At 36.8% G+C, this 22,621-nt stretch overlaps 5 protein-coding genes, 1 long non-coding RNA gene and 1 other non-coding gene across 7 annotated transcripts; 4 read left to right on the forward strand and 3 right to left on the reverse strand.

Moving 5' to 3' along the window:
- The first annotated feature begins 507 nt into the window (after positions 1 to 507).
- Positions 508 to 2,433, forward strand: LOC100785969 (uncharacterized). The gene is made up of 2 exons (XM_003554454.5): positions 508 to 664; positions 1,468 to 2,433. The coding sequence occupies exon 2, from the start codon at positions 1,479 to 1,481 to the stop codon at positions 2,265 to 2,267; it is 789 nt and encodes a 262-aa protein (XP_003554502.1). The 5' UTR covers positions 508 to 664; positions 1,468 to 1,478; the 3' UTR covers positions 2,268 to 2,433.
- An 822-nt stretch (positions 2,434 to 3,255) lies between these two features.
- Positions 3,256 to 6,385, forward strand: LOC100305659 (SLC5-6-like solute-binding domain-containing protein). Its single transcript, NM_001251753.2, has 3 exons — positions 3,256 to 3,711; positions 4,377 to 5,024; positions 5,881 to 6,385. The coding sequence occupies exons 1-3, from the start codon at positions 3,475 to 3,477 to the stop codon at positions 6,262 to 6,264; spliced, it is 1,269 nt and encodes a 422-aa protein (NP_001238682.2). The 5' UTR covers positions 3,256 to 3,474; the 3' UTR covers positions 6,265 to 6,385.
- A 971-nt stretch (positions 6,386 to 7,356) lies between these two features.
- Positions 7,357 to 8,613, reverse strand: LOC100788626 (40S ribosomal protein S28). The gene is made up of 2 exons (XM_006604615.4): positions 8,543 to 8,613; positions 7,357 to 7,768 (listed from the first exon to the last, which is right to left on the reverse strand). Exon 2 carries the CDS (start codon positions 7,765 to 7,767, stop codon positions 7,570 to 7,572), a length of 198 nt encoding a protein of 65 aa, XP_006604678.1. The 5' UTR covers position 7,768; positions 8,543 to 8,613; the 3' UTR covers positions 7,357 to 7,569.
- Positions 8,614 to 12,903: 4,290 nt separating this feature from the next.
- Positions 12,904 to 13,512, reverse strand: LOC121174136 (uncharacterized). Its single transcript, XR_005889960.1, has 2 exons — positions 13,371 to 13,512; positions 12,904 to 13,179 (listed from the first exon to the last, which is right to left on the reverse strand). It is a non-coding gene; the product is annotated as an uncharacterized lncRNA (long non-coding RNA).
- On the forward strand, positions 13,170 to 18,471 carry LOC100798131 (probable glutamate carboxypeptidase AMP1). The gene is made up of 10 exons (XM_006604616.3): positions 13,170 to 14,260; positions 15,220 to 15,462; positions 15,810 to 15,962; positions 16,098 to 16,169; positions 16,656 to 16,743; positions 16,919 to 17,002; positions 17,108 to 17,196; positions 17,592 to 17,705; positions 17,832 to 17,966; positions 18,045 to 18,471. Exons 1-10 carry the CDS (start codon positions 13,328 to 13,330, stop codon positions 18,222 to 18,224), a joined length of 2,091 nt encoding a protein of 696 aa, XP_006604679.1. The 5' UTR covers positions 13,170 to 13,327; the 3' UTR covers positions 18,225 to 18,471.
- A 366-nt stretch (positions 18,472 to 18,837) lies between these two features.
- Positions 18,838 to 18,910, reverse strand: TRNAR-CCU (transfer RNA arginine (anticodon CCU)). The gene has a single exon. It is a non-coding gene; the product is annotated as a tRNA-Arg (tRNA).
- A 98-nt stretch (positions 18,911 to 19,008) lies between these two features.
- Positions 19,009 to 21,901, forward strand: LOC100780089 (uncharacterized). Its single transcript, XM_003554444.5, has 9 exons — positions 19,009 to 19,168; positions 19,252 to 19,452; positions 19,545 to 19,683; positions 20,006 to 20,076; positions 20,261 to 20,288; positions 20,376 to 20,443; positions 20,535 to 20,647; positions 21,202 to 21,301; positions 21,485 to 21,901. Exons 1-9 carry the CDS (start codon positions 19,021 to 19,023, stop codon positions 21,577 to 21,579), a joined length of 963 nt encoding a protein of 320 aa, XP_003554492.3. The 5' UTR covers positions 19,009 to 19,020; the 3' UTR covers positions 21,580 to 21,901.
- Positions 21,902 to 22,621: the final 720 nt, after the last annotated feature.

Genomic DNA, 22,621 nt, shown 5'->3' on the forward strand with positions numbered 1-22,621 from the left:
GATAATTATTTTAAAAATAATATCAATAATAATTTATAATTGAATTACTAAATAAAAATACTTTCATTGAAAAAATACTTTACATTGCCATTAAACTTTAATAAAAAAAAAATACTTTCATTGAAAACATAGATAATAAAAACATTTTCATTTAAAAAAATTATTTTAATTTAAATATAGAGAATATAAAGATGAGAGGGATTTATTAAAAAATTCCAAAAAAATGATTTTGTTCAAAAAAGCTCCTAACTTCTAATATTTTTCACACCCAATATATATAGTTATTATAGTTATAATCTATATAAAAAAATATAATTTATATATTAAAAGTATTTATTTATTTTAAATTGTAATCCCATAAAAGTATGCATTAATCTTATGTCCAAATTTGATTATAAATTTTAATATTCTTCTTTATATAATTGGTAAAATACTAATTTTAATTATAAAATTAATAATTTGTCTTTTTTGTTTCAATTTAACAGTCTGTTTAAGCAAAGGTAATTTAATTCGATAATAAACCCTAATTTCCTTTCCCAAAGATGTGTCTCATCCCGCTTGAGTTATACCCAATTTGCCGAGCTCTGAAGCGAATATCAGGGCACGCAAGTTTTCAAGATTGCTTAGTTCAATTTTCATTCAAAGACTTTGGACCAGGACCCAGGTATTTTTGCTCACTCCTTCCTCTCCTCTAATTTTGACCCAATCTCTTGATTTTTGTCATTGTCTGTGCGGGTTTTCATTCTCCTCATTTCATTGTTAGGTAGCATTTAGATTTCGAAATTGTGGGTTTTTGTATTTCACTGTAATATAGTGCGATTTTAAAAGCCAATACTTAGTTCGTGATCCAACATTGTCAGACATTTTAGCAAACAACAAATGGACACATTGGATTCAGATTATGAGACAATGCTTAGGAATTATCAAAATTGCTTTCGAGAAATTTAAGCCTCCTAGTTTTTATTCAGTTGATAAGAATTCTGTTGTAGTTTCAGTGCTCTACGATTTTTTTAGGGTAAAGGTATTTGCGCTCATTACTTCTTTATTTTCTGTGCTGTGCTTATAAACATAATTTACGAGAACTTTTTGTTTCTAGGTTGATAAAAAAAACTTGCCAAGCAATTTATTTGTTATTTATTTTAGATAGAAAGAATCTTTTTGGTACTTCTCTGAAGATTTGTTGCATTTCATTTGCATCTGCACCTTATGGGTTAGCTTATTATTCTCTTTGTCTGAATTTGAATTCCGAAGTGGATACTATTAATTTTGCCACTTGATCTGTGCTCATCTGAATTCTAAGCCACATAATCTGAAGCACACACATAATCTGAATTGGGTTAATAATCATTTTGCTTAAAATTAACTTTTAAGTAATTCTTTTCATTGATTTAATAGTGACCTTTTGATCAAATGAACCTTGAATTTTGTTAGTGTTTTAACGTTATACATCCTACTAATGGCGTGCAGGTTCTTGGCCAATGGTGAAAACAAAGCAGAAACGCACAGGGGAAGTTCCTGGTAAAAAAAGTGGTACTTCTTCACATTGCCTTGTTGATTCTGGAGACGGTGATAATCAGCATGAGGATAGTGATTGGATTATAGTGAAAAAGCAGAGAGTCACCATTCTGGTGCCTGCTGCACCTCTCAATGATAGATCATTAATAGCAAATCAAGGACCAAATCACATGCATCTTATGCCTCCTGAAATAGCAAGTAACCATGTGCAGCTTCCCATGCAGACATCTACTGTACATCCTTCAGGTAAGGAACATGAGAAAGCCACTTTATTGGCTGTCCAAAAGGAGACTCATGCCGAAAGAAAAGCTCTCCTTACCTTACCTAAATCAACTGTGGTCAATCCACCATCTTTAGATCAAAGAATAGAATCAGAAAATCCACAAGCAATGAACAGTTTGAAGTTACATAAACTACTTGGAGTTTCTGATGCATCAAAAGTTATTAAGCAGCCTAGAACACTACTTGCACCAAGAAGGTCCTTCAACCAGGAAACTCTGAATAAAAATTTGCGAGCATCAAACCTTGAGAGGAAGCTTGAAAGAGCTGGTGGACTGAGCAACTGGCTGACTTCACTTGGACTGGGGCAGTTTGTGAGAATTTTTCAGGGGAATAGTCTCAGTAAGTATCAGCTGGTAAACCTAACCATGAAAAAACTCAAGGATATGGGCGCCAGTGCAGTGGGACCTCGCAGGAAACTGATCCATGCCATGGACTGTGTTTGTCAGCCATATTGCTTTGAGGCGTTGTAGAAGTTTTTAGGATATGTACAAAAATGTTCTAAGACATGGTACAAATGCAAAACTCATGTTTCTGAATGCTTTTGTGATAGTTCACAGCACTTAAGTCTCAAAGTTATAGAGATTTCTGTATATAACTTCATAAGTAGACGCAATCATTCTACAATGTTTCCTTTTACATTGGCGTCTCCATGCACTTCAATTTTTCATCGCCTATTGTAAGATTATTTAAGTAATTTCTCAATAATTCACAGGCAAGGCTGCACAAGTACCTTGATACCTGTTATGCTCCGTTAATAAGCGGGTAGTAAAATATTTATTAAATTATGAATACCCATTTAACTATCAATTTTGTACTGTATTTGTTTGGTATAAATATTTTTGTCATTCTTAGTTTTGAGACCTTGCTTGCTCAAATACGTTTATAAGTGGGTATTTGAAGATGGGGGAAGTCAGAAGTGAATGAGGCATTGCAAGTTTACGAGAACATAGCTAAGAGGGATATGATTTTTTTAGCATTAGTAACATTTTATGATTAATATAACGAAAACATATTTATAATTAATATTTTGATATAATTAATATCTATATAATATATAAAATTATACGCTATGGTTATGTATTTTATTATATTTATTTTTTATATTATATATATATATATATATTATCTATTTTTTTAAAATGTTTTGAAGAAGTTACCATGTGGACTAGCAACATTCAGGGAGTAGACATTATTATTATTATTATTATATGTCATATAAAATTATCTCATTTGTTTGAAGATAGGTAATATATTAAAAAAAAATTATTATAATTTTTAATTATATAAAACAAAACTCCTTCAAAAAAATTATATAAAACTAAATATTAATGCTTACATGCATAAGCTAAAGTTCTGGCAGGTATGATAAATTCTATTCTAACCACATAAAGTTTGACTGATTGAGCAGCCAAGTACTATGCCATAAGATTTGTTTTTAATTTTTTACTTCCATCATATCAGGCAAACTGCATGATTAAGTATATTTACGCATTCCCAACCACACTTTTTAACTCTCAATAATCACCGTTTGGAATCTTATCCTATCCCCACAATTAACGATCGCTTCTGATGGCTCTGTTCTGTATTCATGAGATGTGACGTGTATCCGACACGACATGGTGAACTCCCTTTTTTTTCTCCTCTGACTCCGAAACATTTCCGGGTAGATCGGGTATCATGGGGCAGGACACAAAGAACTACAACAACATCGCATCATCTCCTCTGTTGGAACCTCTGCCTTCGTCGAATTCGAAACGAGCTTCGAAGCTTCAAACGTTGGGAAACATCATCGTCACCGTGGTCGGAACTGGGGTTCTGGGATTGCCCTTCGCTTTTCGGATCGCTGGATGGGTCGCTGGATCGCTCGGGGTTGCCATCGTCGGCATATCCACCTACTATTGCATGCTACTGCTTGTGGGCCATCTCTCATCTCTCTTTTCTCAATCATTGCATCAATCAATTTTATTAGAATGCAAGAATCTTTTCTTTTTCCTTTCTCTTTAAGAATTTAAAAACAACACACTATATTGTCATCTAATTACACGTAGTTAGTACGTATGGTTTCTGATTAGTTGATTTTTTTTATTTATTGGTTCACACTTGACACTGTAAGAATTTATCAAAACACACTATCATCTTATTAGTTTACTCAGAAGTGTTATCCAGGATGATGTCTGATTAGTTGACAATGATGGTGCGTGAGATGGTTTCGGATTGGATGACAGTAGTTGATTTTTTTTTTTAATCCAGATGAGAAAATATGCATAGAATTTGAACATACTATTGGAATTTTGTAGCTTAAATCAATTTGGTTTTTTCTTCTCTGTTTTGTGACATGGGCAAGGCAACCATGAATGATCGCAAATTAGCAATTGATAGTTGCTTTCTTGCCGTACTTTCACAAATATTATAGACTCATCTTTTAATGTTTTTTCTATGTCACTGAGTTGTTCGACTTAGATGACTTCATTACCGAAAAGAAAAGAAATAAAGGACATAGATTAAAGCTGCATGGTACATATTTTTTTTGTTCCTTGTCCTGTCTTTATAAGGTTTGGTTTTTTATTTTGTGGACACAGGTTATGTGCAGAGAAAAATTGGCATCAGAAGAACCATTAGGGGAATCAAACACATATGGAGACTTGGGTTATAGGTCCTTCGGAACCCCTGGTCGGTATTTGACAGAAGTTATAATTGTGGTAGCACAATGTGCAGGGTCTGTTGCTTATTTTGTTTTTATTGGACAAAACCTTTATTCTGTATTCCAAGGCCAGGGACTATCAATGGCCTCCTACATATTTATGTTGGTACCTGTTGAGATTGGATTGTCTTGGATAGGGAGCTTATCTGCTTTGGCTCCTTTCAGCATTTTTGCTGATGTGTGCAATGTTGTAGCCATGGGAATTGTGGTGAAGGAAGATATACAACGGGCCTTCGGGAAGGGATTTTCATTTGGGCAAAGGACAATGATCACATCCAACATCGGGGGGTTGCCGTTTGCAGCAGGCATGGCTGTTTTTTGTTTTGAGGGGTTTGGAATGACACTGGCCTTAGAGAATTCTATGCAGGATAGACGAAAGTTCCCAATATTGCTGGCTCAGACTTTTGGTGGGATAACACTTGTGTACATTCTTTTTGGGTTTTGTGGCTACATGGCTTTTGGTGAAGAAACTAGAGACATTGTGACCCTCAATCTCCCTAGGAATTGGTCATCTCTTGCAGTACAGGTAGTAAAGACATCCATACTTTGAGCTCCTATGTTCTTTTTGTATACTTGCTTATGAAGTTACTCTTAGATAGTTCTTGCAGTTAGAGCTAATCAATGTGATGCTTTTTTTTTTGTTTTCTTTTCCTCAACCAGTTGACTTTGATTTGTAAAGGATAGTACCTTATACCACCTTCCAGTTCCAGATATATCCCTGTACATCATTTTTATTGTTGTTCATCAAATTTAGTAGATTGTTAACAAATATTTATAAGCAAAGGGTACAATGCCTTCATAATTCTTCATATACAAAGCACTATCAGTGACATGGACTTGTCTTTGGATATATCTCATACACCCACCATTCCAGTAGGGCTTGTAGGCATTGCAACATGAGAAAATCTTTGGAAAAGCCAACATAGAATTGATATGGCTGGGTGGAATCTGTTTGAAAACCCTTTATCATGATGCTTGTTTCACTTACATCCACGATCCATGTTATCTGAGGATACTAATGGCTGGCTTGAAACACCTAGTGCTTAGAGGTGATGGTGTTTGATAAACATCTGATGAGATATAACTATGGCTTTTAATTTGTGTCAATTAATCTCTTTTACAACAAAGAGTCATTCCTAAATTGTGTCTGTGTCTGTACTCTGTCCCGTTTAGCACATCTAGTGAATTACATCTTGCTGTGTGCACTGCATAATATATGCATCTGTGCATTTTAATTTGTCCTTAGTCATGTCTACTAGGATAGTACACTTTGCAGAATCTACGTTTCTTTTGCCAGAACTCCATAATCTTCAATTTTTTGCTGCATTTCATATTGCTCAGCAGAGAGTCTGTCAGACCTCTAACATTTTATATGATGACAGGTAGGATTATGTGTGGGGCTTGCATTCACACTCCCAATCATGTTACACCCAATTAATGAGATTTTCGAAGGGAAACTCAAAATCATCCTCAGAAACAATAATGATTCAACAGGACTAGAAAATATTTGCATGTACATCAGCCGAGCGATTGTGGTGGTTGGACTGGCAGTCTTAGCTTCATTTGTGCCAGAATTTGGTGTATATGCCTCATTTGTGGGGAGTACCTTATGTGCAATGCTCTCATTTGTTATGCCAGCCACATTTCACCTAAAGTTATTTGGCTCTTCCCTACCCATCTGGCAAAAAGCCTTGGATTCTATTGTATTATTGTCTGGATTATTTTTCGCATTTTATGGCACTTACAACACAATAGTTGGAGTTTGATGCATCTAGCATGTATTTTACTTAGTTGAAGGCTTGAAGCTTTTATACAACTCAATTTGATATTTCTACATAAGTGGTTACAGCAAAATGCTAATGAAAGCCTGCTCAATTGTTTGATTTATGTGCTTTGAGTTGTGCTCCTCTTTGCTCTTTTTCAGTTCCACAGAACCTAATTGTCCTTAACTTACATTTTAAAATTCATTAGATTCTTTTTGTCAATAGAGGAAAAGGGAGGGTCGGAGGGGGAGTTCAAAGCATCACTTTCTGGATTCATGGATGATTGGATGCATTTTTCCTTGACCAAGACTGAATGGCCTTAACTGAAGTTTGATTTTGGTATATGGTTTAACAAGAGTCATTTGTCCCCTAACTCTATCCTTTCTACTTTTGTTTATTTAGTATTTGAACTCACTAAGTATTACTTAGTGGATTCGCAAAGAGTAAAGTTTAACAGAACTAATTACTTTTTCCATTTATTTGATAATGTTGTCACTACCACTAACTAGTACTAACGAAGTAAAGTGATGTCTGAAAAAATAGTAATCGAATGCAAAAATATTATATCACACCGCGGTGGAAAAAGACCAAAAAAAGCATAAAAAGTTTGAAACTATATGAAGCTGCTTTGCCAATTGCCATGAACGTGGAACAGTTTAAGTGACTTTTAATCAAATGATTGAAAAAGCATCCACATTTAAATGTGAGGAAAAAAAATAATGCTACATTCTTATAGGTTAAGTTGGTCGATTCATACTTTATTTAAACACTTGCTCAGCTTTATAATCTATAATTCGCTTAGGTCATTATATAAAATTGTAGCCAGCCATCCCCTTATAAGCCGTGTTTTATCATAGCCACTTGCAACCAGAATTGAAATAATAAATCCATCTCGCGAGTATAAAAATGATTTTAAAAATCGAATCAAGATAACACATGGTTACACCATTAGCTTATTATATCTCGCCAATTACCACCAACATTTTTTAGTTTGAAATTATAAGCAGCAACACACCCACTGTTCAACAGAGGACGATGTAGAGTATAGCAGGAATGGCGCCATATATAGAAGACATATCATATATTAATCCAAAATTTAAGCCATAATTCAAATCATATATTAAACCAAAGCATACCTCAATCTCGAAGTTTAAACATACAAAATTCAAGCAATAATTCGAATGAAAATAGATCCAAAACAATAAGATAGGGTGCTATAACCCCTTTAGCACCGACTAACTACCATAAATATCAAGAAAAATATTGCTTTTGTTCGAATTTGGAGGCAAGCCAAAAAAAAGAGACCATCTAGCGCAATCTTCTTGCTTCCCTTTCAGACTCGAGTAGGGTGAGAATGTCTCCTTCTCTCACAGGTCCTTTCACATTCCTCATGATGTGACGGTTCTGATCATCCAAAAACTTCACTCTAACCTGGGTCACTTGTCCTCTGGATCCAGTACGACCCATAACTTTGACAACAAGTGCGTGCTTCACCTGAGACTCCATCCTGCTCAAACACAATCAACAGTTTTTATGAGATGAATGTGGAAAACAATTGGGTTTAATGCATCACAGCTAATTGGTCACCGTGACAGGTAAATATGTATCACCTTCGAAATCCAGAAGACTAAAAACCTTAAATTGAAGACATCCAAAGTAACAGGAAATAACAAAAGCATTCACAGTTTCACACGAACCAAACAACTGATAGGGTAAAAATACAAATATGGACATGGCACACATCACATAAAAGGAAAAAAGAAAACCAAGTCCAGCAATAACATCAAAATAACAGATCAGTCTTCTTGTACTTCAGCATAAACCTTGTTTCATTTGATAGGATGCATCCTACACCAGATTCTTTTGTTGAGGGAGGACTAAATTTAGTGATGCTGAACAGTATACGACTTCCAAAGGTCAAAAATTCCAAAAAGCATGCTAATGAAAGAATCCAACATATCATTTGTTAGAACACTCGGGTCTACGTTACTTCACCAAACAAGCCACAAACACTATGCGACCCAAATTAAGAACAAAAGATCAACACATACAGTACAAATTCAACGTCACGTAGAAAGCAATAATAATTCCACCATGAAATTGAAATCATAAACACAGTAACAGATATTGAAAATTTGAAACTCGAATTAAAAGAAAACAATTTCAAATGACGGAGCCAAATAAGAAGCAGTGAAGCGAGAACAATACATGAAAAATAATAATAAATTAATTAGAGAAGAAGGATCAGCTGTGGATAGAAATCAATAGGGTGAGTTCGCACCTGATGCAAAACACGAACAAAGAAAGCAGGCGCCGCTAGGGTTTTGCTTGCTTACACTTCCACGAGACGAGAGAGAAAAATTTAGCCCCTCCCGAAATTTATATAGGGCCTAATAATTCAAAAATGACGTTTTTAACCTTCGTATTATTTTTTTCTAATCAACGGGCCAAGGCCAAAAAAAAATAACACATAAAAATAAATAAGTCTTGGGAAGCTACTATTGGCACCACCAAAAGTATTATTGTCACTATCCACGTGGTTGAGTTTTTATGTAATTCCAAAAATGAAATCGTGTTTCCATTGTTGGCTTAACATCATTGGAACAACAACCACCCCGACACCATAGACCCCGGTCTCCATCCCAAACCTAGAAACCCAACAAATCCAAAAATCCCCAAACCCAAGAACCCATATCTGAAGATAGAGAGTCACACACGAAGAGCCTCAGAGATTGAGGTCGTGCGCGTAGGGGTCGTGGGTCGTGGGTAGGGAGTGTGATGCAAGCTCCATTGGAGCTTGTAGGCCTAGGATCTTCTTCATCAATGGATTCCTTTGCTTCTTGGAAGATGAACGGCAGCGGAATGGAGAAAGGGAGAGAGAGAGGAGACGCCACTTCAAGGAGAAGATGAGTCTAGAAGAAGCTCACCACCATAGGAGGCCATGGATAAGAGCTTGGAGGAAGAAGGAGATGAATGAAGGGAGAGGGAGAGAAGAGCACGAAATTTTGTGCTCTAAATGAGCTTTGAAATCTGAAGTTTAATATTCAAATGATCAAAGTTGAAAAAAATACACACACATGACCTCTATTTATAACCTAAGTGTCACACAAAATTGGAGGGAAATTCAAATTTCACTTGAATTTGAAATTGAATTTGTGGAGCCAAACTTTGGAGCCAAAATTTCACTAATTATGATTAGTGAATTTTAGTTATGGTTCAGCCCACTAATCCAAGATCAATTACAAGATTCTCCACTAAGTGTGCTTAGGTGTCATGAGGCATGAAAAGCATGAAGGACATGCACAAAGTGTGACTATATGATGTGGCAATGGGGTGTAGTAAGCAAATGCTCACCTCCCCCTCTAAAATTTAATTGGATTGGGCTTCTACCAATTCAATTAAATTTATTTCCAACCACACACATCAAATATCCACTTAGTGCATGTGAAATTACAAAACTACCCCTAATACAAAAACTAGTCTAGGTGCCCAAAAATACAAGGGCTGAAAAATCCTATATTTCTAGGGTACCCTACCTACAATATGGAGCCCTATATACAAGGACCAAATATAATGACATCCTAGTCTAATATGTACAAAGATAATTGGACCCAACCTTGGCCCATGGGCTCAGAAATCTACCCTAAGGTTCATGAGAACCCTAGGGCCTTCTTCAGCAGCTCTAGCCCAATCTTCTTGGAGCCTCTTGCTCATGGTTCTAGTGATTGGTCCCTTCCTAGGGAGGATTGCATCAGAGTGGCGCGACGTTGTTGGACCGTGCTGGTGCTGCACGCGGCCAGCATTGGGGTCGCTATGTTCAGATATAGGATGGAGATGGTGTGGTGGTTATGGATTGGGTGGTGGCGCGGTGAGGGATCGTGTGCAAATCTAGTCGGAGTGGGTTCAGATCTGGGGTGGAGTTGGTGTGGTGTTGCGCGTGATTGACGTTGGGGTCTAGGTTCAAATTTGTGGCGAAGATTGTGCAGTGCTGCGCGAGTAGGGGTCGTGGGTTGGGTGGTGGCGTGATGAGGGGACGCGACGGTGTTGGAGGATGGGGTGGGGTGGTTCGATGAGAAGTTTGAGGGGGAAAGGGATTTGGTGAATGGACAAAAGAGAGATTTCACAAAGCTGGGTAGTGCCAATAGTACTATTGGTAGTACGGAATAGTAGCTTCATAAGTCTTGGAGTAACTCCCCCAAACTCTGCACAGCTGCAGGAGGGTGCTGAAAAATCTCATAGTCACTCTCTAAATCATAAACCAAAGTCGCAAGAGCATCCGCATAGGCATTACCCTGCCAAAAAATATGAGAAAATTTAACAAGGGAGAATTGTAACCTGAGACTTCTAATCTCCTAAATCAAGCTCCAACCATTCGCATTACCCAATTTATTGCCTAAGATTCCCTTGAATTGTAAATCTTTGAAAATAGCAAGTTTCAACCCCTCTGGAACTCCCCATAATTCAGTTATGTACGAGGTTGTTCTACCAATCTCCTCTACCACCCCTTATCAAACCACCCCAGCAAGCATCTTCCCCCTTGACCTCTAGCCGATCGATCCATTAAGGTTAATAGCCACCCACCCTTCTTGAGGAGGATGCCAACAAATTAAAACTCCGCTCTTTAAATGACTACTATGTAAAATGTCATTTCTGATAGCCTTCTTATAATGTTGCCAAGTCTTCAAAAGATTACTATGTAAAATGACATTTTAAACCCTCATGTGTTTTTCGTGATTATAAATATCCTTTGTTACCTAAAAGAACATACGCACTAGCTAAAAAGCCCCCCTCCCCAAACTTTAAAGGTTATTATGGTAAATTCATCAATGGAAGTAGGAGGAGGGTTGACGTTGGGTCGGGGGTCATGGTAGTATGGTACGGATGAATGAAAGCACCCAAATGATGGGTGGTTGCGGTGTGAAAAAGATGGAGCAAAAATGCTATACTAGGGTTACCAAAAGAAACACTATCGAGGAAAAATAAAATGAATTCGTTAATTCTTCTTCCTTATATAAAAGTTTCTGGACAATATATAAGCACAACTATAACGGTCAGAGAATCCTAGACATCCACGTGGGTTGTTATCACATCAGAGAAGGTTCTACACTAATATTTCAGATATAATCCTTGAACTTGGCTGGTGTTATGATTTGTCACTATCATTTGCTGTGCGCATTTCAATGCGAAAAAGACGCGCTCTTCAGATGGCTTCCATGGGAATCAAATGGTCATAACTCACAAGTCCCAACCAGATCTGCAAGTCTTCTGTTTTTTCTGTTCTTAATTGATTATTTTGATTTTGTTGTTTGGGATGAGCTATTGTTGTTCTTCATCTAGTTTTGATTTGTAAAAGAAATTCACACTGGCTCCTGAATCTGTTCGTTGGTTCCCTCTCAAATTAGTTAAAGTGAGATATGCAAAAATTAATTTTTCATTGCCAAAAGGTAATTCCTCGGGAGGAACTGTTCTTCCACGGTGGAAAACTTCCCTTCCCCTCAAGTGGAAGTTCTTGTGAATAACTGTTCTTGCATCTAAGAACCTGTTCCAACAACCTGCGGTAAAGATGGTCTTAACTTAAAATTTAAATTGACCGTGATCAAGCACGATAAACTTGTGAATTGAGCTGTGCGATTTGATGGTGTTGGCTAAGTAACACACTCAACTTGGGCTAAGAAACAAGTTAAGCTGACACAGATGAGCAAAATCACTCAACTTGACCAGAAATCGACAAGATAATTAACAGCAATAGCAAATTCTTTAACGTTGGTTTTTGTTTTCTCCTGTGTGGTTTGGCTGTGAAGGTCAGCCACACGGCTGGGACACACTTGCAATAATCTTAACTGAATCTTATCTACCTAACTTTGCCTCGCATAGCGCCTTCTAGTCTTCTTCTTAAAACTGTTTCAGTATCGTACATGTTCATCATACACATCATGGACTAATGGCGAAGGTTTAAATGTTTTAACAGATCGCATCAAAAAATGCCATGATTCTGCCAGCCACTCTACTCAAAGCCCCATTCGGTTAAAGGATAAGATAACACCACCTCACTAAGATGGCACGTAGCAAATCTGAACGCCGTTAAATAGCTTCAAATCTAAAAGGGTCCCACGTGGTGAGTAGTGTCTGGACTCTGGAGAATCTTAGGGAACACCCTGGGTCTCCCTTAAGTCCCCATGCCCATAGAAAAGCATATTATAATGATTGCATGTTCATGATGATACCATAATGATAACTCTTTTATTTTACTTTTTTTTTTCCCGGGAGAGACATAATGGATGCTCAAGAGCTAATGCTCTCCCCACTCACACAGGCGTGGACATCCACTCTCCTTTTGGCATGGATCTCGTAGTGAGAGAGATACAAAGATATTGATTCTCATTCTTTTTCACACCAGACAGAGATGAATTTTGAAGAAAAAAAATCAAAAGAAAAAAGGCAAAAGTTTTCATGTCTGCTTCTGGAGCAACTTTTTTGTTGATTTAATAGCCACAAGTTGGGGTTATATTCTCAGTATCTAAATATAACATGGATACTGTCAAAACTTAAGGTTGCTTCAGTTAGTAACTTCAAATTTCACTGTGTATAAGAGGATATTGTTGAAATTTCACTCTGTGTATAATATATAAATAAAAATAAAAATTTGATACGATCCTAATTAGTTTTCAAAATTCAACTCACCTTAACAATTATTCAAAAATGCATATAGTATAAAAAAAATGGTTCATGAAACCAATATTTTGATGTGAGTAGTGACTAGGGTTGCTGTCCTGGACAAACTTGGATTGTTCCGGGGACAAATAGCATTGTGAATCGAACCTCCACCGTGCATGGATCCACACACAGTACTACCTCCGTCACTGTCATCCACCTCTTCCCATCCTTATAATAATAAATCACAAGACGCATCCCCTTTTCCTAAAGATCACCATCATTTCATTTCCCATATAAAAAGGCACACGAAGTGTTAGTAATAATAATAATAATAATAATAATAATAATAGTAATATTCTTTCTCCCCTAATAAACAGAGCCTGCTCTGTTTCTTATTCTTCTTCATCACAAAATGATGCCGAAACCGATGAACGTTTTGACAACAAAGCCCTCACCTTTGAGCACCATGGTGGTGCTGCTGATCCTCTGCATTCTGGGTTTCTACGCTCTGCATTTGCCTCACTCTTCCACACCTTCCTTCACTTCCAAAAGCCTTTCTCAATTGGAAAAACTTTTTCTTTCCACTTCCTCAAACTCTACCATTTCTTCCTACCTCCGCGCTCTTACCCTGCACCCTCACCTCGCCGGAACAAAACCCGCTTCAGACACAACCCGCCACGTTCTCAACCACTTCACTTCATTGGGCCTACAGGCCCATACAACAACGTACACCACTCTCCTTTCCTTCCCCGTGCGCTCTTCCCTCTCGGCGCACTTTAGCGATGGCGCTTCGGTAAGCCTGCGGCTCACCGAAGCGTCGGGGCCGGGGGTGGTGGCGGCGTACCACGCGTACTCGCCGTCGGGCAAGGTGCACGCGCGGGCGGTGTTCGCGAACTACGGGAGGGAGAGGGACTACCTCGCGCTGGCGGCGATGGGAGTGAACGTGAGCGGCTGCGTGGTGGTGGTGCGTAAGGGCGGAAGGATGGGGCGGGGCGCGGTGGTGGAGAGGGCGGAGGCGAACGGCGCGGCGGCGGTGCTGGTTTACGGCGAGGGTGACACGTGGCGGAAGGGGTTTGAGAGGGGACATGTGATGAGAGGGGGGATAGGGGACCCACTTACTCCAGGGTGGGCTGGGGTTGAGGGTGGTGAGACACTGGGGTTGGAAGATGGTGAGGTTTTGAAGAGGTTTCCTAAAATTCCATCTATGCCCTTGTCAGCTGAGGTGGCTGATATTATTTTGTCCTCTCTTGGGGGAGTTCCTCTGCCCCTTCAATGGAGGGGTACCCTTAAGTCTATGGTCAGGAATGTTGGTCCTGGCCCCACCATTCTCAATTTCACTTACCAGGTGAGATGGTGCAAATGTAAATATGTAGTGTCTCTTTCAACCCAAAAGCCTCATTTATGCTTTTCAGTGTTTGAGAAATGATTTTTGCTTTTCTTTTTTTTTTTTTACATTCTATTTATCTGGCACAACCTATACTTGGAAAAGATACTACTAAGTAAGGGCTAAGGTCTGCCAAATGTGAAAGTTTTTTTTTCCTTTGGTTAAGCCAAAACTTTTCACGTGTGAAACATATGGTAGACAAAACATTTTCTATTTTGACGCAAACTAAGCAATGATTGTAGGCAACTTCTCTTTTCTATTTTGTGGCAAACCTTGAAGACATTTTCTAATACACTTTTTTTGTATAGAATTTCTATTATTAGTTGAAATTTATTGAAAAATACAAAAATTTGTGGGTCTCAATGCTTATATTATAATGAGTTCACTAATAATTTTATAGTTTTTGATAAATTTTAACGAAAATGGGTTAGAAAGTGTACTGCGACTTCTTATTATACGTTTTCATACAGCTGCTGTTAGGATACTAGGCTAAGCTACTGCAGAAAGATAAAAGGAACAAGAGAATTAATATATTGGTTCTGCTTTATTCCATTGCCTGAACGATATTTATAGAAGGATACAAGCAAAGGAAGTGCTGTTGCCAAACATTGGCCATCTGCAATAACACTGAAAAATATAGGAATAACAGAATACGTGGGTGTGTTGTTATAAGAGAATTCGTTGATAAGGCAGTGAGAATATTCTGTTGCCTTGTCCTTTTCCTGAGCTGGGACTAAACGTGATCACTGAGGTGTATTGGTAGTATTTCTAACAGCTGCTATGTTATTCATCATGCATTCACGATATCTAATTTGATAGAAATGAGGTGGGGAGTTGAAAAGGAGAAATGGGAACGGTTAAACTGAAGCTTATAGATAGTGTTTGGTGTGTATGTTTCTGATTTGCTTTCTGTTTTTCAGGGTGAAAAGAAGGTGGCCACCATTCAAAATGTTTTTGCCGTCATAAAGGGATCGGAAGAACCTGATCGATATGTTCTGCTTGGGAACCATAGAGATGCATGGACGTATGGTGCTGTTGATCCCAGCAGTGGGACAGCTGCACTACTCGATATTGCTCGTCGATTTTCTGCTCTATTGGGCTTGGGTTGGAAGCCGAGGAGGACAATCATTCTCTGCAGTTGGGATGCAGAGGAATTTGGGATGGTAGGTAGTAGTTCCTTCATTACAACTGATATGCGTTGCGGTTCCAGGAATAATACTGAAAATGATCAGTTTCTTTGGTTTTTAGTATTTTTCATTCTTGTTAATATGTTATGTAACTGCTTCCATGATCATGGGGTGTCAGTGATTGTTGATAAACCAGTGACAAATAATTTTGGACATCTGGGGTGAAATTCTAATATCATTTTTCTAAATTAAATTGCATGGTCTTGCTCTTGCAAATTTCTTCTTGATATGCTCACTGTCAAATCAAATGAGTTTGCTTTATTTCAATAATGGTGTCATTTCCTGCAATATTCGCTCTAAATCAAGTTTATCTGTTTATGTAGATAGGATCCACTGAGTGGGTTGAACAAAACCTTATTAATCTTGGTTCCAAAGCTGTAGCATACCTTAATGTGGACTGTGCTGTGCAAGGTCCTGGTTTCTTTGTTGGTTCAACTCCTCAGCTAGACAGTCTTATTCTTGAGGTCACAAAAAAGGTATTTAGTTGAAGGTATAATCATTTATAAATACATGTGCAAACATACGTATGGATAATTCTTAACATATATATCATGCTTACTCCTGGTAATTCAGTAATTCTGAACATCAATCAGCTTTTGCTTTAATTTCAGGTCAAGGATCCTGACTCTGAGGGGGTATCATTATATGAAAATTGGGCTGCTGCTGCTGGTGGAGGCAATAATGTAATGTTTTTGTCACTACTGGCCAAGTATTTGCTTGCAGTTGCCTCGTATATGTTTTGTCTGATACAATTGTTACGATGTTCCGGAGAACCATGATCTCTTGATTATCGTTGTTGCTTTAAATTTTAATGCACCAGATCCTACAGTTACTCATTATTTGTCAGTAACTGATCAAACTTGTCTTGGGTTTTGCAAATTAGTTTGATAATGAATGGCTTATAATTGGGGTTTCACAAGTAGCTTGAGTTTTGGCAACCCTAGTGTGTAAAGCTGAAACTGACTTTGTAGGAGACTGGCATTCTTTTGTTTCGCTATATGACAGATTTATTTTATTAGTAGGATATCATATCTGACTCTTAGATGATGAAGACACTTAAATATAGCTGTATTATAATAATGTCTGTTTTTCCCATTTTTTTTCAAAGTGGGTTTCAACTTTGTCGTGGTATCCTCATTGCTAAGCCACTTTTGTTTTGTTGGTTGCAGATTCAGAGGCTCAGTGGAGTAGATTCCGATTTTGCTCCATTTGTGCAACACGCAGGGGTTCCATCCATTGACATGTATTATGGAAGAGGTATGTATCTCATGATTCACTGTCCAGTCCCAGATTCTTTAGGCATATATTGTTTTGTAATACAAAAATTAAATTATTTCTAGCTCAATATGCCATGTCTATAATATGTCATATATCCATGGACTTGGATTTCTAATAATTAGTGATGTAATAATAATATCTTTCCTATTTCCAGATTTTCCCGTCTATCACACTGCATTCGACTCCTATAACTGGATGGCAGAGTATGGAGATCCATTCTTCCACCGCCATGTTGCTGGTTAGATTTCTCTTTTAATATGGTTTAAAAATGTTTATTTTTTAATGAACTGTAAATCCATGTGACAGTCAGAAGATGTAAATTTTCTGTGTTTTGTTGTAACAGTTACTGGAGTTTGGGGGCTTCTGGCCCTTCACTTGGCTGATGATCCCGTTCTTCCTTTCAATTACGTTCCATATGCAAATGAGTTACAGGTGTGCATTTATATTCACCTCTGATTTAAACTAACAAAATTAAATTAGTTGATACTAGTTAGTGACATACTGACATGCATGGAAGTTGCATTTATATCCTGTTCTTCCTTTCAATTACGTTTTCATTGATTATTAATCTATCATTTTTTTTCTTGTTAAACATAAAAAGTATTTAAAATTGAATTTTCATGAATTGCATTAAAAAAATTTTATCTAAAAACGTTGCCGTTTATCTAATAGGAAAGAATTGAAGATTAACATGGGGCTGAAGCAAACAGTGAGAAATGAAAAAAAAAAAGTTTTTATAATATTGATGTTCATTGTATAATTGGCACCATGTGTTAGTTGCCGATCATTCGTATATTGATTATGTAATCTTTCCTTGCTTTGGCCAGTTGTACAAAAACACGTTGAGCAACTTGATAGACCAGAAAATTTCTCTACACCCATTAACCCTTTCAATTGAAGAATTTGCTTCTGCTGCCAAAGAAGCCAATGATGAATTAAAGGTAAAGTCAAAATAACCGCAACAGTTTTCATAAATTGATTCTTATGTTGTAAACACTACTCTAACTTGTTGTTCCTTATTGCCATGTATTTATGCTCGTCTTTCTTTGCTTTGTTTTGAGCTGCAGAAACTGAGATTGCAAGAAAGTGAAAGTTGCTTTGTAGATATGAAAAAGCGAGCATTGAATGATAGACTAATGCTTGCAGAAAAAGGCTTCTTGGATGCAGATGGACTTCAAGGAAGGCAGTGGTTCAAGCATCTCGTGAGTGTGTTACTAGTGTAAATTATCATCGTTCGATGTTGTAAATGAAAACATAAAATCTGACATTTTCTGTTATAGGTGTTTGGGCCTTCAAGCAACCATGAAAAGTTGAATTTCTTCCCAGGGATTTCTGATTCTATCACTAGATTGTCGGGTATAAGTGAAAGAGAAAGGCTATCATCAATCCAACACGAGATTTGGAGGGTTGCCAGAGCCATTCGTAGAGCTGCTTCTGCACTCAGTGGAGAATTCACCTAAAAACTAATGGGAAAAAGAAAAACTCATTTAGAGGAGAATGGAGATTGATGAAATCTTACCTGTAAATATATTAGCGTTTCTTTTTAACACGAGCAGAGTAGTTAGCTTAGCTGCATTTTGTGGTACATAACTGTACATTAAGTTTTCAAATAGGAGATGGATAGATAGATATGCCAGCAGTTGAAGACATGCACACGGTGATTGCATATTTTGTGCTTATAATGAATGATCTGCACAAGTTTTCCTACATTTTGTTTAGAGCACGAAGAAATTTCGGTACGAATTGTAATGACAAAGCGTTAAACCAATCAAGAGTGATGCTACTTAGTAGGAAAGTTTTGATGCACCAAATGCACAAATGCCCACGTGGATGAATGACATTTTAAAAAAAATAAAGATTAATCAGAAAATTTAAAAATATATCAAGAGTGATTTACCACAAATCACAGTCGTGTAGTTTTGACGAAATTTCATTCATACTGCTTGGCATTTTTCACCAATCAAATTGCTATTTGTTAAAAAATATCGGTTCTGGTTTGAATAGATAGACAAACAAAAATTGGCAGAACAAAAAAATACACATAGAATAATATACATAAAATAAAAAGAACAACGCGCCAGGTAGGGGTCGAACCTACGACCTTCTGCTTAGGAAACAGACGCTCTATCCACTGAGCTACAAGCGCTTGCTATTAATGCGACGCATAAAAGAAATAATATACAATAAGTGAAAATGTGGAGATCCCGCCTAAACGCTTTTCGGATTAAAATTCGAAAGCATAGGCGAAAATTGGAAATGCAATTGGCAGAGACAGAGAGGAAGAAGACGATGGCGGAGGATCCGATTTCTAGCTTCTGCAACGCATTGGCAGCTTTCTGCGGCCACCTCCACTCCTCTTCCGATGCCCTCAAACAATCCATCGATCGCCGACCTATTCCTCTCGGTACGCTTCTCTCTTTCTTTCTCTAATTCTTCTGTTTGTTTGCCGAGAAAATTCAAATTCAAATCCTTCCATAATTGTAACAGATTCCGCCTCGTCGACCTTCTTGCAATGCCTCAATCGCCGCGTATCGACCGCGAGCGCCGACCTCGACATGCTCGATTCCATGTCCTTCGGTACAGTCTCTTTCGAAGAGCTCCTAGGTCACTGCAACGAATTGTACAAGAAGAACCACTCCGATCTCCTTCAACTTCAAGATCGCCTCCAGAGCTACGGTTATAGTGCTGGTACTTTCAAAAACTAAAAACCTCTATCTGTTTTCTGCTTCGTAATTTTCCGTTCTCGTTAAATTGAGTTTTCTTTTATTTTCTTGATTTAGTTCCTGATATTGAGGAGGCGGATGAAGATGAGGATATACAACGTCAAGATCCGGAAGACAAATTGGATAGTCCGTCTTCTTTCTATGGATCACTCTCCGTCGCCGATTCTAGCTTCAAAAGTTTCGAAGAAGATGCTTTGTATCCTTAATACGATTTTCAGCTTCTGAACAAATTTTATATGGAATGGAAAAACAGAAAAAAGAAAAAAGATTTGGTCAGAATCAGATGAAATACTGCAATTAGATTGATTTGAAGTGCTGGATGATAGCGAGTACAATTTGCATACGATAGCCTTTTCAATTTTTCATTCATTTTATTTGCTTTGGCACTTTACTTTCCAGATTTTTTTTGTTTAAAGCTCTGAAAAAGATTGACTATTAATATTATAATGGTTGAATCATTGATCAGTTTTGTTGATTGTTATAACAATAAGTTTTTTAGATCCCTTAATTTTCTTTAGACTTGATGAATCTTTGAGTTTGAAAAAGTTTGGGCTGTCAGATACATGTCTAGCCATGTTAGCATCTAAAGGTTAGTGAATGCCACTTGCCTCCATAAGCATGCTTGTTGATTTGGAAGGATTCCATTTCCATGCTTTTATTTTGTTGCAAGTACTTTTATTGTTGATTACATGAAAACTAGCCTTAGCTTCTCAAATTAATTGTATTTTGCTAATTTTATTTTTTACCACTATTTCTTTCATCCGCTCATGCAGGTGATTTTTCACCACAAAAACCTGAGAAGTAAGTTAAAAGTTATGGATATCATTTTCCTGCATTTCTATTGATAACTCCTACACGATTCTCATTCCCCAAACTATGGGTGAACAGAGTACAAGAATTTAAGCAGCAACATCATCATGATGCGGAGACTGAAGGAAGTAACTTCTTATCTGATGGTAATTGAATAATTGCCTGTTTCAAGCTTAACCTTGAGCACATGGAGATTTTTAATTCAAATTTTTTTTTTTTTGCCAAAATGAAATTTAGAGAAAGACAAAGAGAATATAAAGTCAGCTGAAGCTCCCAGCCCCATCTTAAAGATATTGAAAAGCGAATTTGAATGTCTTCCTGCCTACATGAAGGGACTAACATCATGGGAGGTGAGGTTTTTTATGGCATTCAATATTTGCATGTTATATTCCAGGAATGTTAGTTCTTCCCATGATGTAGGTTAGCTAAAATGGTTTTTGTCAAGGCACGAGTATGCCTTTTGTTTTTACTGATAAGTGATAACTACAGATATGTGACCTTATTTTAATTTTATTTTTTATTTCAATAGATCTGTACAAGAAATAATGACATTTTTATTGTTTTCATGATTTTTGATAAATATTTAAAAACAAAAATTAAGTAAAATAACGTGACACTTTTATTATTATAAGTGAAATGAATTGGTGCTTTTCTGAGAAGAACAAGCTGCTGGTTTATTTTACTGTATAATATAGTTTTCATTTCTAAAGCATATATGGCTTGTAGATTTATTTATTTTTACAAGATATTCAGTTATTTACCGAACTTATGGTATTATTGCCCTTGGTTAAGCTTCAAAATGTGAAAGTCAAAGATAATTTCACTTGACAATCACTTGCGTGTAAGAAATTTGGTAACCTGCTTGACATTTTTTTGGGGTTCTTTGTCCAACTCGACCTCATAGGATCTAGTCGTGGCTGTTGATAAGATTAATTCAAGCCTAAGCAAGAAGACCAATGGATGCAGCTACTTCCACCAAGATGAAATTCCTTCATTTGAATTAGGTAGTTCTTATCCTTTTTCTTATTCGAATCCATTGCAAAATAGTAATTTTTCCCATAACAAGATCACTCCACCAAAGCCAATATTATTTTATAACATTTCATAAGAACACCTAATATTTTTTTACCAGACCAACAATGCTTCATGTATCACCAAATACTTATTGATGCTGTCTCTTTATTCAGGTCCTAAAACAAGATCATATTTGCTGCTTCTAGTGCGCATGAACCGATTGGTTGTTGAGACGATTGATGGTTTACTATCGTACAGAGTATTGTAGATACGAGGTCCAATGGAGAACTATATTTTTCATCTCCTAGTTCACCTTTTCGTTGGCATTCATATTCCAAGAAGCACGGACCCGGAACACGAACACAGCACATAACTAAGCATAATAGTGCCATTGTTTGAAGTGTTTGGACATCTGGTGTTTTTAAAATTCTCTGTTCCATTCCCTCTTATTTGAGGCTGAGAATGGTTGATATCCACATATTCCTTCTATTTGTAACGACAAAGATAGAATAATCTTATTGTTCTTTGTTATTGACGATAATGTAATGTGATGCTTGATCTTGTATAGAATTTTTTTCTTTTGGGGTAAATTACTTTACCTCCTTGGCGTCACGCCTTCCCACTCAACCCTTTTATATGCTATAGCAGCCGTTTGTTGCTTAACTTCAATGACGGTCTTTAGCAGTAATGATTTTATCCATGGTTGTAGCCTTTAGGGGGGTTTACTGATGCTATTGCTTTTAGAAAATACTACTATAAAATAATTTATTTATTTTTGGTAAAACTCCATCTTTTAATCTTTTGCTTCATCTTAATAATTTAAAATAACAAAATTACAAAATAATAAGTACTGCTACTGAGTACGAATTTCTCTTGCACGAAACATAGGAATGGATATGCAGGCGGTTAACTTTTTTTAAAAACAATAAAAATGGTCATTCCTATTTCCACTCCCCTTCAATTTGGAGGAAATATGTATATATAAAATTATTATAATTATTTTAATTAATTTAAATTAAAATATATATTGATCGTAATTACTCTAATCAGTATAATTACATATTTTATGAATTGAAAAAATAGAAGAAAAAAACCAGCTAAATCTCAGCAGGAAAATAAAAATATATGGGACGTTATCATGTGTCATCTACTCACATGACAAAACCCTCTATTATAAAATTGATTATATTAATAAAATTAGATGAAGGACTAAGAACCTAGGCTGTAGGAAAATCATTTGTTGAAGGACTAAGATCTTATGCAATAGTAAAATCAATGTAGAGGAATATATTCTCACAACATCAATTTAA

The sequence above is a fragment of the Glycine max genome, chromosome 19 (genome assembly GCF_000004515.6).
Source record: "Glycine max cultivar Williams 82 chromosome 19, Glycine_max_v4.0, whole genome shotgun sequence".
Lineage (NCBI taxonomy): Eukaryota > Viridiplantae > Streptophyta > Magnoliopsida > Fabales > Fabaceae > Glycine > Glycine max.

Coding starts and splice junctions, on each gene's coding strand:
- LOC100305659 (NM_001251753.2), top strand. CDS start 3,475: ATGGGGCAGGACACAAAGAACTACAACAACATCGCATCATCTCCTCTG. Junction 3,712..4,376: donor ACTATTGCATGCTACTGCTT/GTGGGCCATCTC, acceptor TTGTGGACACAG/GTTATGTGCAGAGAAAAATT. Junction 5,025..5,880: donor GGTCATCTCTTGCAGTACAG/GTAGTAAAGACA, acceptor ATATGATGACAG/GTAGGATTATGTGTGGGGCT.
- LOC100785969 (XM_003554454.5), top strand. CDS start 1,479: ATGGTGAAAACAAAGCAGAAACGCACAGGGGAAGTTCCTGGTAAAAAA.
- LOC100780089 (XM_003554444.5), top strand. CDS start 19,021: ATGCAATTGGCAGAGACAGAGAGGAAGAAGACGATGGCGGAGGATCCG. Junction 19,453..19,544: donor GAGCTACGGTTATAGTGCTG/GTACTTTCAAAA, acceptor TTCTTGATTTAG/TTCCTGATATTGAGGAGGCG. Junction 20,444..20,534: donor AAGTAACTTCTTATCTGATG/GTAATTGAATAA, acceptor AATGAAATTTAG/AGAAAGACAAAGAGAATATA.
- LOC100788626 (XM_006604615.4), bottom strand. CDS start 7,767: ATGGAGTCTCAGGTGAAGCACGCACTTGTTGTCAAAGTTATGGGTCGT.
- LOC100798131 (XM_006604616.3), top strand. CDS start 13,328: ATGATGCCGAAACCGATGAACGTTTTGACAACAAAGCCCTCACCTTTG. Junction 15,463..15,809: donor ATGCAGAGGAATTTGGGATG/GTAGGTAGTAGT, acceptor CTGTTTATGTAG/ATAGGATCCACTGAGTGGGT. Junction 17,003..17,107: donor CTTCCACCGCCATGTTGCTG/GTTAGATTTCTC, acceptor TTGTTGTAACAG/TTACTGGAGTTTGGGGGCTT.